The 12,378-nt window shown below is 39.7% G+C and overlaps 1 protein-coding gene across 1 annotated transcript in view; it reads right to left on the bottom strand.

The window, feature by feature from the left end:
• LOC308387072 (von Willebrand factor A domain-containing protein 7-like) overlaps positions 1–12,378 on the bottom strand; it is a 15,293-nt gene extending 2,915 nt beyond the window's left edge. Inside the window, exons 1-15 of the mRNA XM_080866954.1 lie at positions 12,339–12,378; positions 10,393–10,583; positions 10,033–10,305; positions 9,842–9,935; positions 9,575–9,709; positions 7,788–7,974; positions 7,530–7,705; positions 7,289–7,401; positions 7,080–7,196; positions 6,662–6,856; positions 6,441–6,573; positions 5,902–6,051; positions 3,318–3,410; positions 2,959–3,230; positions 2,553–2,846 (exon numbers count right to left, since the gene is read on the bottom strand). Coding sequence (XP_080723080.1) covers positions 2,553–2,846; positions 2,959–3,230; positions 3,318–3,410; positions 5,902–6,051; positions 6,441–6,573; positions 6,662–6,856; positions 7,080–7,196; positions 7,289–7,401; positions 7,530–7,705; positions 7,788–7,974; positions 9,575–9,709; positions 9,842–9,935; positions 10,033–10,305; positions 10,393–10,575 — 2,415 coding nt within the window. The 5' untranslated portion in view covers positions 10,576–10,583; positions 12,339–12,378. The remainder of the gene's footprint in view (positions 1–2,552; positions 2,847–2,958; positions 3,231–3,317; positions 3,411–5,901; positions 6,052–6,440; positions 6,574–6,661; positions 6,857–7,079; positions 7,197–7,288; positions 7,402–7,529; positions 7,706–7,787; positions 7,975–9,574; positions 9,710–9,841; positions 9,936–10,032; positions 10,306–10,392; positions 10,584–12,338) is intronic.

Here is a 12,378-nt window from a genome sequence, read left to right as displayed (position 1 = left end):
GGTAATGGAAAAGAAAATTATCCCTCCTTCATGGAGGGAAGCAATGATTTCCATTATACCAAAAGAAGGAAAAGATAAATTAGAATGTAGCAACTATCGCCCAATCAGTGTATTGAATATTGACTACAAGTTGTTTACATCTATTATCTCTAAGAGACTAGAAATGATATTACCTAGGTTAATACATAATGACCAAACGGGTTTTATTAAACATAGACAGGCCAGGGACAACATCAGAAAGGTTTTGCACATATTGCGGCAAGTTGACAAACAAAAATTAGAGACCTTAGTGTTAAGCTTAGATGCCGAGAAGGCATTTGACTCAGTGAGATGGTCCTTTTTATACAAAGTGCTTGAGAAGTTTAATTTTCATACATCTATAATTGATATTATCTCAGAGTTATACAACAAACCAACAGCTAAAATCAAAATCAATGGGGACCTCACCGAATAATTTATATTGGAACGAGGTACACGACAGGGTTGCTGCATTTCACCGCTGCTTTTTGCTTTGTTTATAGAACCACTAAGTCAGTGGATTAGGCAGAATCAGCATATAACAGGAGTACGAATGCCAGGAGGGGAACAGAAATTAGCATTATTTGCTGACGACTTACTTTTAACATTAACCTGTCCCTCACAGGCACTCCCCCATCTCATGGAAGCACTATCACAGTATGGTTCTTTATCGGGATATAAGGTCAATATAAATAAAACGCAGGTATTAACTTTAAACTATGAACCACCAGTTGAAATTAAGAATCGTTATAAATGGAAATGGGATGCAGATAGCATTATGTATTTAGGGGTGGTAATACATCGTGACTTCACCAAAATGTTCAATGTCAACTATGCCCCTCTAAATGAATCTATAAAATCAGATATACAAAGATGGAACGCTATTCCATTTCTGGACCTACACTCCAGGATTGAATCAATCAGATTAAATATTCTTCCCCGACTGCTGTATTTGTTTCAGTCTCTACCGATTGCCATACCACAAAAACAGTTTGCGGCATGGGATAGAACATTGTCAAAATACATCTGGAATGGGAAAAAAGCTAGAGTTAAATATAAAACGCTCCAATTAAAGAAAGAAAAGGGAGGTCGTGGGCTTCCCTGTCTACGAGAATATTATTGTGCAGCTCAGTTAAGACCGCTGATTTGTCTCTGTTGTCCAAACTACACCGCCGGATGGAAAGATGTTGAAGGAACAATAGTAAAAGAAATACCAGTTTCAGCTTTAATATCGGACATAAACTTGCAGAATAAAATACATATGGCAGATAAACCTATACTACAAATAATGATATCTGCTTGGAAAGAAGTAATAAAAATTGGTGGTTTGGAAAATGCCTCTAAGGTTTTAAGATGGTGTGCATATGATTCAGATTTTACTCCAAATCAATATGATAATAGATTCAAAAACTGGATTTCAAAAGGAATAACTAATTATTATTCATTTGTCTATAAGGGTGCATTTCAAAGCTTTGAATCTTTAAGGAGTAAACATGACTTGGGATCAGATGATTTTTTTAGATATCTACAGATCAGAAATTATTTTAATCAAAACTTAAAAGTGAACCTAAACGAATTACAATTTGTAGAAACATTCTTATTACTAATCAAATCTGAAGTGCAAAGTAAAATTATTTCTAAATTATATAACAGCATCCAGCGGTGTAAAAACAACAGCACTCTGTATATTAAAGCGAAGTGGGAATAGGAGGGTAATTTGACAATTACAGAGAAGTGTTGGGCTCACGCATGCAAGATACAGTGGGCTACCACTGGGTCTAATGTTTGGCGTGAATTTTGCTGGAAAAGCATTATGAGATTTTTCATTACCCCTGCTCAACAAAGATATCGAGGAATTGGTGATAAATGTTGGAGATGTGGGGGAGACGGAGCGAACCATTTCCACATCTTTTGGGACTGTAAAGTTATTCGCCAGTATTGGTCTCTAATCCATGATCATTTACAAAATGTTTTTTCATTTGTTTTTCCTTCAACTTTTGAGACCATATTTTTGTGCAATGCACCAGTGGATAAACTGAATTCCAATGACAGAAGACTCCTGTATATCCTTCTGGCCGCAAGTAAAAAGCCTCTTACGAGAAGATGGCTTAAGCCTGAACCACCAATGATAGAAGACTGGATACATTCTGTACAAGAGATCTATACGATGGAAAAAATGTCATTTTCTCTTAAACTTCAGAGAGATACCTTCTACGGAATATGGTCTAAATGGACAGACTATCTTAAGCATATGAGGTGTGATTTTGTATATGATGTTACAACCCTGAGTAGTACGTAAACCTTCCTGCCCTGCTGCCTCCTAACCCTAGTTTTTTTTTCTCTCTTCTTCTTTTCTTTTCTCTTCTTTTTTTGTCTTCTTTATTTTTCAATTATAAGTTAAAATGTGACAGCAAAGAAAGTGTAAAAAGGTAAACTACTGTTATGTTCAACAGCTGTCCCAATAAAAGAGATAATAATAAAAAAAAGAAATACCCAAAAAGCTTAAAACAAAAAGTTTACAGTTATAGTATTACCGTGTTAAGAACGGAGAAGCGCAACACAATGTAGTTACTGTCTGTGCCCCCAGGAGCCTCGGCCTCAATGGCCAGGGTGACATCAGTTCCAGATGTGGTATTCAGAGGTGCTGAGAGGGTCACTGTGCCATTATTAGTGATTCCAGGCTCCAGGAACATACTGGTTGGAAATGTAGAGTCGAACCCTCTGCTGTTGGTGGATCGAATTGTGAAGTTTCCACCTGTTCCACTCGTCATCAGAGTGAAGGGCACAGAAAATAGCGTTCCGGGTACTATGATGGTCTCTGGATTAGCCTTTACAAAGAGAGAGTACATTTATAGAGATACTTATTTGAGCTGCTGCATGTTTTTCCATGTTTGATTTGATGCTTTTGTGTCACAAAACAAGTCGTGGATTGCAGCTCACATTTATCGTCAGATTTGATGATCTGAAGTTGGTTGGTGACTGTCTCTGGAAGAGTATTAAAGCCTTGGAGGTGAAACTATCAGCTTGTCCCTTCACCTGCACCTCAAAGTCCTCTGATGGAAACTTGTCAACCAGAACCAAGATGCTTGCATTGCTCTGCGGCACCAAGACTCCTTTAATCACCTCTGACCCAGATGATCCAACCAGAGTGACTTCTGTCACCGTGGCAGTGTCACTCCCCGTTAAAGACATCAACAGGCTACCATTGCCACCTTTCAAGAAAAAGTCAATTCATTACGTCTAATGTTTTAATGGTATGTTACATCTGCAGATCACCAAGTCTTAACAGTTGCCTTTACCAGCACTGGGACGTGTCGCCAGGGTATCAAATCCTCCAAAAGGGCCCTGTGACACCACCACTAAGTCAAAGAAGAAGTCGATAGGACTCTGACCTAAAAATGATGAGGGGGTAAAAAAAAACAAAACGAAAAAAGTCAAATATATGGAGGGCCTGGAGACTAATGGCAATGGAAATAATGCATTTCATGAACTGATAATTCTGAATACGACAAATACTTACAAATAACATAATATCTAAATAAATTCTAACTATTATATGATTAAAATAAAATTAAAGACTTTTTTTTTTAAATTCTAAATGATATATAAATCGGGCAGCACGGTGGCACAGTGGTTAGCACTGTTGCCGCACAGCAAGAAGGTCCTGAGTTCAATTCCACCATCAGGCCGGGGTCTTTCTGTGTGGAGTTTGCATGTTCTCCCCGTGTTTGCGTGGGTTCTCTCCGGGTACTCCGGCTTCCTCCCACCGTCCAAAGACATGCAGCTTGTGGGGATAGGTTAATTGGATAATCCAAATTGCCACTAGGTGTGAATGTGCGAGTGAATGTGAGAGCGAATGGTTGTCTGTCCCTGTGTGTTGGCCCTGCGACAGACTGGCGACCTGTCCAGGGTGTACCCCGCCTCTCGCCCCATGACAGCTGGGATAGGCTCCAGCGCCCCTGGAAAGGATAAGCGGAAGCGAATGGATGGATGGATATATAAATCCATAAAAAAGAGGTTCAAATAGGATGGGTTTATGGAAAAACTAAACACTAACAATAATAAAGAGTTTGAATTAAAACTTCAAAAAACCTTTTTAATAATTTAAAAATGAAATCTAAAGCATAGTGAATAGATTCAAGAACCAGGAATTAAGAATACAGAATTTTGTTTTTATTCAGACTTTTAAAAATATAGTTCCTTTTCCTCTTTCTATTTCCACTTCCTGTTGGGGTTTGAATATGTTGAGTCATTAGCATTTCCATTTAGCCTTTAAGACAACGAAAATAAATCCTCACAGACTACTTACGTTTTTCTAGGCTGCCCAAAGACCTGTGCTGCCAAGGAAACTTTTTAAATAAGTATGAGATCTTTCATGAGGCTATTTTGCCTTCATATTCACTCTCTCAACATTTCTGGCAAAGAATTTTAAGGAACACAGCAGTGAAATGGATCCTCACAGAGTATCCACTGGTGGAGAGACGCATCTTCTGCTCTTCGCCCGATAATGTGTTAAAGCTAACATGCTAACATTGCTAACGCTAGCAGCCCTTCATGCTCCACTAATCTAGTAGCAACATACAAAATTTACAGGAATTTGGACTCTAAGCCATGAGATTATTTTAGTTTTGGAAAGACTTTTAAGCTTGTAAGCTTAAAGTTTAGCTTGTAAAATAATCTAATTACTTATTTACTTATTTTTATACATCAACTGGTAAAACAATATTAATTTAGCATAGAATAAACTAATTACAGCAGAACACGAACATGCTAAATTTAAAGCTTGATAGTGTAGTTAGATTAGTATCTTAAGTTAGCTTATATAACAGCCGGGCAGCACGATGGTACTGTGGCCACCTCATAGCAGACGGTTCTAGGTTTGAACCACTGGTAAAGGAGTCTTCATCCATATACATGGATGGAAATTAGCACCAGGCGAATGTCTGTGCTTGAATGTAGCAGTTTTCATAGTGTAAAAGTGTAATCTTTTGACCTATACAACACATGGACCACTGGAATTTCATTGTCATTGCCAGTACTTTGTTTTATGTGAAATCAAAAAGCCCTTAAAGAACTTTTTAAATAATAGAATTGGCTTAGTTCTAGTGAATCAATAGCAAAACCATTTCTGGTTTTCTGTTGTTCAAATATACATACAATAGATTCTCTGCATTGCTCTACTCTGGCTGATAAAATCTAAGTATTTTAGATTTTTTTCCTTTCATTCATTAACAAAATATGAGATACATGAAGATGCCATGTTACTGACATGCTAACTGTAATAATGCAGGTATGTCTAACCTGTATTGTTACTGTGAGCATTCCCTGCACATGTGCTGGCATCATAGCAAGTGTGCTAGAAATGTTCACCATCTCCTAGGATATAGCATTATTAGTCAAATAACAAAATAAATTCATGTTTTTACACAAAACACAGCTACAGGATGTGAACACTAATAACAGTGCAATTATAGTTTGGAAACAAAGGGAGAAACGTTCACTTTTAACAACGTTTCCACTCAGGTGAGAGGTAACTGAACTGAACTTGGCTCAGACAGGACAGGACATGCCAATCATATTTTAAGAGATCCTTTTAGGGGTTGTCATAGCTCACCCGGTTGAGCCAGTTACTTATGATACAGAAGATGATGCAAGTGTTTGGTTTTAGACCCATCTAAAACTGCTTGCATGTTATCCCCCTACCTTTCTGCTTTCCTATCTACAACGCCAGACATCAAATAGATGCAAACTCTATTCGTTTTTATTAAAAACTTTGTTGTAATGGTAATTTAGTACATCCATTCTGACAGCTTATTAGTTCATTCAAACCTATACCTCAAGGCCCCAGGGATAAGAAACAAAAGTATCGACTGACAGTCTCACCTATGACCTTCAGAGTGTAGGGGTTACTTGACACCATTCTCATTTCCCATTTTCCAGTTTGTTTTTTTAGCTGCAGGGACCAGAAGTTTCCCACAGACTGGGATGTAATGATCAGTGACCCCATTGTGTCACTGCTATCCTGAGATTTACCTGTTAGAACACAGATAGAAAACAGACTATTTTTAGGAATTTATTATTAAATGATAATTTTTTTAACATCAAAAATTAGGGTTACTGCATTTAGTAGTTTTAAACATCTTTATCAATATTTATGTAACAAAACAGCATTTATCACCATGATAAATGCTGTTTTGTTCAAAAATCAGGCAAAATCTGAATTTGACTACTGTGTAAACAGAATGTAGGGGACAGTATAGACTGCCACTGCTTTGTTGGGCAGGCTCAGAAATGACGTCATGACCGACGAATAGTAAAAACTCTTTTTTATTTCAGTCAACAACAACAACAACAACAACAACAAGTTGACTGAAATAAAAAATTTCAATTCAATTTTTCCACAGTCCTTCAGAATAGCATACCTGTGGGGCTAATGAGAGTAAAAGTGATGGATTCCCCAGTAATGTAAACTGTAGGATTTGTTACCGAGTCATCAATCATAAAAGTGAAGCTTTCAGCCTTTCCTGGGTTCCTGGCTGCTTGAAGAAGGGTCACCTGGAACATTACAGTAAGCACTTACATTAAAGAGCTGAAATCTTTGAAATGACAAATCCAGCCAGTAGTGAGATGTTTGTGAAATTACCAGAGAGGCGTTGGAGGACTCCTTTATGATGGCTGTGGCCTGAGGAAGTTGACTCTTTGTGATTTCGATAGCTTGGCCTCCTGAAGCCTGAGCCAGATCTCTGTACAGCTGAGCGTCAGCTTCTGCTATCCTATTGGATGGAGCACGCCGCTTCCGACTGTTGACTGATGATGTGTCAGTTATCATAAAATTGACCTGAGAAGAAAAAAAGGTGCATGAAAACAAGCTTAACCAAATCATAAAGCCTTTACAAACAATTAGACTGAGTTAAAAAAAAAAAAGAAGGTAAAATACGACCATTACACTACTTTATTTATACATCTGCTTGTAGCAAAACATGCCCATCCCTGTTTCAATGACGTTTAAAAATGTAATCATCATTAAGATAAGTGTGTTATATTCTTAAACTACTACATACCACCGACTGGGTCCTCTCTATGAGTGCGATCACTGTGCTCTTCAGGTTTTTGTCTTTAGCGGCTGCGTCCGTGAAGAGGAAGATCTCAGAATTTGATGGAGCAGCGCTTAAAGCCAGCTGTGTGAGGAAAACCGCTTTGAATAATAGTTTTAGGTAAAACAACAAACATGCATCGAGCTTTTAAAATTACAGAACATATATCACTTCACCTGAAGCCCTGAGAGACTCATCTCCGGTGGATCTCCTCCACCGGTGGCTACAAGAGAATCAATCGCATTCTGGAAAACTGCTGAGTTTGTTGTCTTTGTCAGTGGTCCGAAGCCTGTTTGATGACATGAGTCAAAGTCAATATATATACTACTATTGTCCATTGTCACCTTATGAATTGGACAGAACAGTAACATTTCAGAACATTCAGAAAAGAAATTCGTAGCATCTCAGAGATCCTACCTGGATCATTAAATGGTACAAGAATGTACAGCGAGGGCTCATTGGCTGTTCCCACATCACGGTTGATTATAGTGGAAGTGACATTTTTCACTGTTGCAATGTCATCTTTCATGCTGCTTGTGGTGTCGATGACAAAACAAAGAGCCTTACTGGATCCTTTAAAGAGACCCATCATCCTGGGGGAAGGAGATGGAGAGAGATAAATGATAAAATGAACTTCTGCACCACAATGAACTGAAACACACAGAGCGTTTGTACCGCAAGAATGGTCTGTCACCAGCAGCCCCCCGAATGTCCTCTAGAAGCTCACTTGTTGCAGCTATTGCAATGTTTGCAGCTTGAGTGTGGAGATACCCATGGCTGGAACTCTCTTTGTCTTTGTTGATCCCACCTATAGGCTCGATCTTACTTGTCTGATCAACTGCCCCTCCATGACTGCATTTTCCTGTTCAGCAAATATTGCGAGAGAGGAATGATGAATACTTAAACACAGCTCTTTTTCCTTTTAACTTGTGTATTTAAGGGCTTGTTTCACTGAAGCTGACTTCCTCTTTTGTCTTGGTAAGCTTTTGGCCTGTCTGCTTAGTATATGATTTTTGTTCTTCCCCAGTCTCATTTCTTTAATAAGTCTCAGCTGTTTCCACTCCCCCTGAACACCCTAATTTATTATTGCTGTCTCAGCTTCTTCTTTGCCAGAGTGTCTGTTCACCTATCCCTTGTGGCTACCACCACCAGTGTTAATTACCCAGTTTAGGTTCTGTAAGTTGGAGTTCTTAATTTTATTTTCTGTTTTTTGTTTGTATTCTGGTCTCAGTAAAATGGTGTGTTTTCTCTGTAACTCCTCCTCCCTGTGAATCTGCTTTTGGATCCTCACATTTAACACATGATAATAAAAAAAAAGGGTTGTTATGCAATGTGCGACTTGGTTCATGAACTGGAATTACTTTTACACCATTGCTTTGGTGTCTCTGCAGCAGTTAGAAAAAGTTTTTCAGTTGATTTATCTGATGGATCCTTTGAGGACATACAGTAAGCTGTGTGTCAGTTGGATGTGCAGTACTCTGACTCAGTGTGATAAACTCTAAAGCAACAACTGAAGGCCAGGATGAATAATATTCCTTTTGTCCATAAGAGGAGGGGGTGGAAAATCTCAGAGTGAACGGCTGCTGTTTATTTCAAATCATCCTCAAGAAACTGTGATTGTGTTTTACTGACACTGTGATTTTGGATGAGACAGGTAACGTGTACTAATGAAATACTATTTAAAGGATACTTTTTTATGTTATTTCACAAGGATGTTGGTTTATCTCTCATGTGCAAGAACCAATAACTAAAGTCTGTTTTTTCCATTCAAAAACTCACACAATCTGAAGAGCAGAGTGATGGCTGCTGTCGGTGGTATTTTATTGGATCATAATGGTGCAATCGTATTTGCCCATTTAAATACAGCTATTTTTAAATACTGCTTTGACTCTTTATAAACTGAGTATAGTTTACAGTATGCTGACATCATTTAAATGAGTTTTTTCATTCACTCATGATAAACCGTCCTGTCCTGTAAGTATGAATAATTTGAACTGGTCAGTACGTCAGGTGGACGAGAATTTAGCGAAACTGCAAGAAGTGTCACATTTGTCTTTTCAAAGTGCCAGTGAAAGGACAAATGTGGCTTTGACCTTGAGGACATTGTGCATGCAATTAATGACCAATACTGGAGGAGGAGGAGCAATTTTTGTGAATTGTGGACGAATGATGAGACATGCATCGCCACAGCATGAGCTCACTGATCGTTTAGCCAGATGAGCTGATAAAACTTCAAAGTAATTGTAACTGTCAAGACAAATGTGGGTTAAAAAGCCATTAAAAAGTGCTGTAACTGCAATTTCAAATGCAGTGAAGTGGGATTAGAAGAATAAGTAATAGTAGAGTTAAAATAGATTTTAGTATGTAGGTTTTAGGTAAATCTCAGGAAAATCAGTGACATGTGAAGCCTCTTCTGAGTGTGGGAAAACAATGATGGTTTTGTAGAAGAGCGAAGCCCTTACCCTTTGGTTTCAATGCAAATACAGGCGTGAGACTAAAGTATCCAGATGTCAGGATCTTCTCCGCTATGATATCCTCCAAAATGTTGTTGCTGCAGTTGTTGCCGTCACAGCTGCGGCAGGTCGCCCTGCTCCTAGCTGGGAACATGTAAATCAGCATTTAAATTATGGCCTTGTTTTTTTTAAATCTTTCTACTCTGAGATTGAATGATAGTTTTATCTGTATAATCTGTATGTCAGTACGGGCATCTCATCATACTATCTCTTTACCTGCTATGTTCCCAATGCTGGCGCCAGATTTGATTAGATTGGAGTTGGGGCTTTTTTCTCCCAGTTCTACCCAGTTGCTGTGACTGTAGAAATCCTCCAAGCGATGAAAAAAAAATAGGGTTATTATTTTACTCTGTTTTTGTTTGGTTTTTTGTTGTTGTTTTTAAACAGCAGTAAGTAATGATAAATACCTGCAAAGGATGCAGAATTTCTCCCAGGTTCTGCCTCGCTGCCTCATAATTCTCCAGCTTGTTGCTTGCTTTGACCGCCTGTATTCCCTCTATGATGATTTTCTTTCCTTGAACAAACATCTCATCATCAAAGTGGAAGCTGGCATTCAAGGCATAGCGGATGTCCACACGCACATTCCTGTATATGATGTGCAGAATGGACCGAACGAAAGTTTTAGATGACTGAGGTGCACCACAGGCCGTAGCAACACCCTGTATGGTGAAAGGCTGTGCCTAAACACACAAAGGAAATCATGTTGACATTACTGTTTTAAAAATCCTTGTTTCTGTTCATTTAACTTCAATGATTTGAGTTCTTACAGGGAAAATGAAGTCTGTCCCTTCAGCCTTAGCAAATGCTCGGCACACCTGCACAGTCACATTAAACAGGGCCTGCAGAGTGATGTCCAGGTGAGTCAGAGAACTGCCTGGCAGAATGTCAAAACCCAGAGCTCCAGTGCAAAGAAGCGAGAGCAACAATGCAGACGGCCACACAGACTTCATTGCTCCACCTGTCACACAACATGAAGTGGCAACATAAACATGTAATTACAGGCGTATGATGCATACAGGTTAAAAGTAAATATTTTTGGATATGCTGATTTTTAGGAATCACAACTGTCACCATCAATCTCATCAACCTGAGCATTTATTAGAATAAATGCTGAATTGTACATCTCAAACTGTACAGTAGGATTAAACAACAATGAGAACAAAGTCACAGCGATCCTCTGAAGCACTTGTCTATTTTAATAAGAAGAAAAGAAGGAATCTTTTAATCCTTTAATGCCCAGTGTATCATATTTAAAACATGAGTTTTTTGAGACTTCTACATCGTCAGTGTGCGTTTTTTTTGTTCGTTTTTATCATATTTTTCACAAATATGATAAGAATCCATCCGTCCATCCATCTTCATCCGCTTTATCCAGACCTCCCTCTCCCCAGCCACCTCCCCCAGCTTATCCGGTGGAACACCAAGGCGTTCCCAGGCCAGCCGAGAGATATAATCTCTCCAGCGTGTCCTGGATCGGCCCCGGGGCCTCCTCCCAGTGGAACATGCGAACCGTTCCAGTGCGAGCTGGAGGCCTTCACCCGATGAAGCCAACAGAACCACATCATCCGCGAAAAGCAGAGATGAGATTCTGAGGCCACCGAAGCGAAAGCCCTCCACCACTTGGCTGCGCCTAGAAATCCTGTCCATAAAAATTATGAACAGAATCGGTGACAAAGGGCAGCCCTGGCGGAGCCCATCACCCACCGGGAACGAGTCCGACTTATTGCCGGCAATGCGAACCAAGCTCTTGCAACGGTTGTACAGGGATCGAATGGCCCGTAGCAATGGGCCAGACACCCCATACTCCCGCAGCACCTCCCACAGGACACCCTGAGGGCCACGGTCGAATGCCTTCTCCAAGTCCACAAAACACATGTAGACTGGTTGGGCAAACTCCCATGCACCTTCAAGTATCCTTGAAAGGATAGAGAGCTGGTCCAGTGTTCCGCGACCAGGACGAAAACCGCATTGTTCCTCCTGTATCCGAGGTTCGACTAGCGGACGAACTCTCCTTTCCAGCACCCTGGCATAGACTTTCCCAGGGAGGCTGAGGAGTGTGATCCCCCTGTAGTTGGAACACACCCTCCGGTCCCCCTTCTTAAAGATGGGGACCACCACCCCGGTCTGCCAGTCCACAGGTACTGCCCCTGATCTCCACGCAACATTGTAGAGGCGTGTCAACCAGGACAGCCCTACAACGTCCAGAGCCTTCAGGAACTCGGGGCGGACCTCATCAACACCAGGGGCTCTGCCACCAAGGAGTTGTTTAGCTGCCTCAGTGACCTCGCCTCCGGAAATTGACGGGTCATTCCCCTCATCCCCAGACTCTGCTTCCTCCTCGGAAGACGTGTATGATAAGAATTTTTTTTTAATTGTCAGAGGTTGTCTAAACACAAATGAGAACTTTCTGGCAATTATTTTAGTTAAAGCGTTAAGTTCTCAATATACTATTCTGGCAATAAACTATTTTTATTGAATTCTCTTTAAATTCAATTCTATATAAATGTTGAAATTAAAGCAGTAATTCAAATAGTTAAACTCTGACTCAAACACTCAAAAATGCCAAATTATTCTAAAATGTTATAATAAATCAATAATAATAACACCATCTCAGAAATACTTCTACCACATTTTTATGCTGCTACAACAGCTACTAAAATCAAGCCTCTATCTTTCAGATGTTTCGCCAACAATGAGTTAAAGGGTTACTGACCTTGTTGCTGTCCTGTGAACTGGAAAGTTATGTTGTCAGC

The sequence above is a fragment of the Rhamphochromis sp. 'chilingali' genome (genome assembly GCF_963969265.1).
Source record: "Rhamphochromis sp. 'chilingali' genome assembly, chromosome: 19".
NCBI lineage: Eukaryota > Metazoa > Chordata > Actinopteri > Cichliformes > Cichlidae > Rhamphochromis > Rhamphochromis sp. 'chilingali'.
This window is presented reverse-complemented; position numbering and strand designations above follow the sequence as displayed.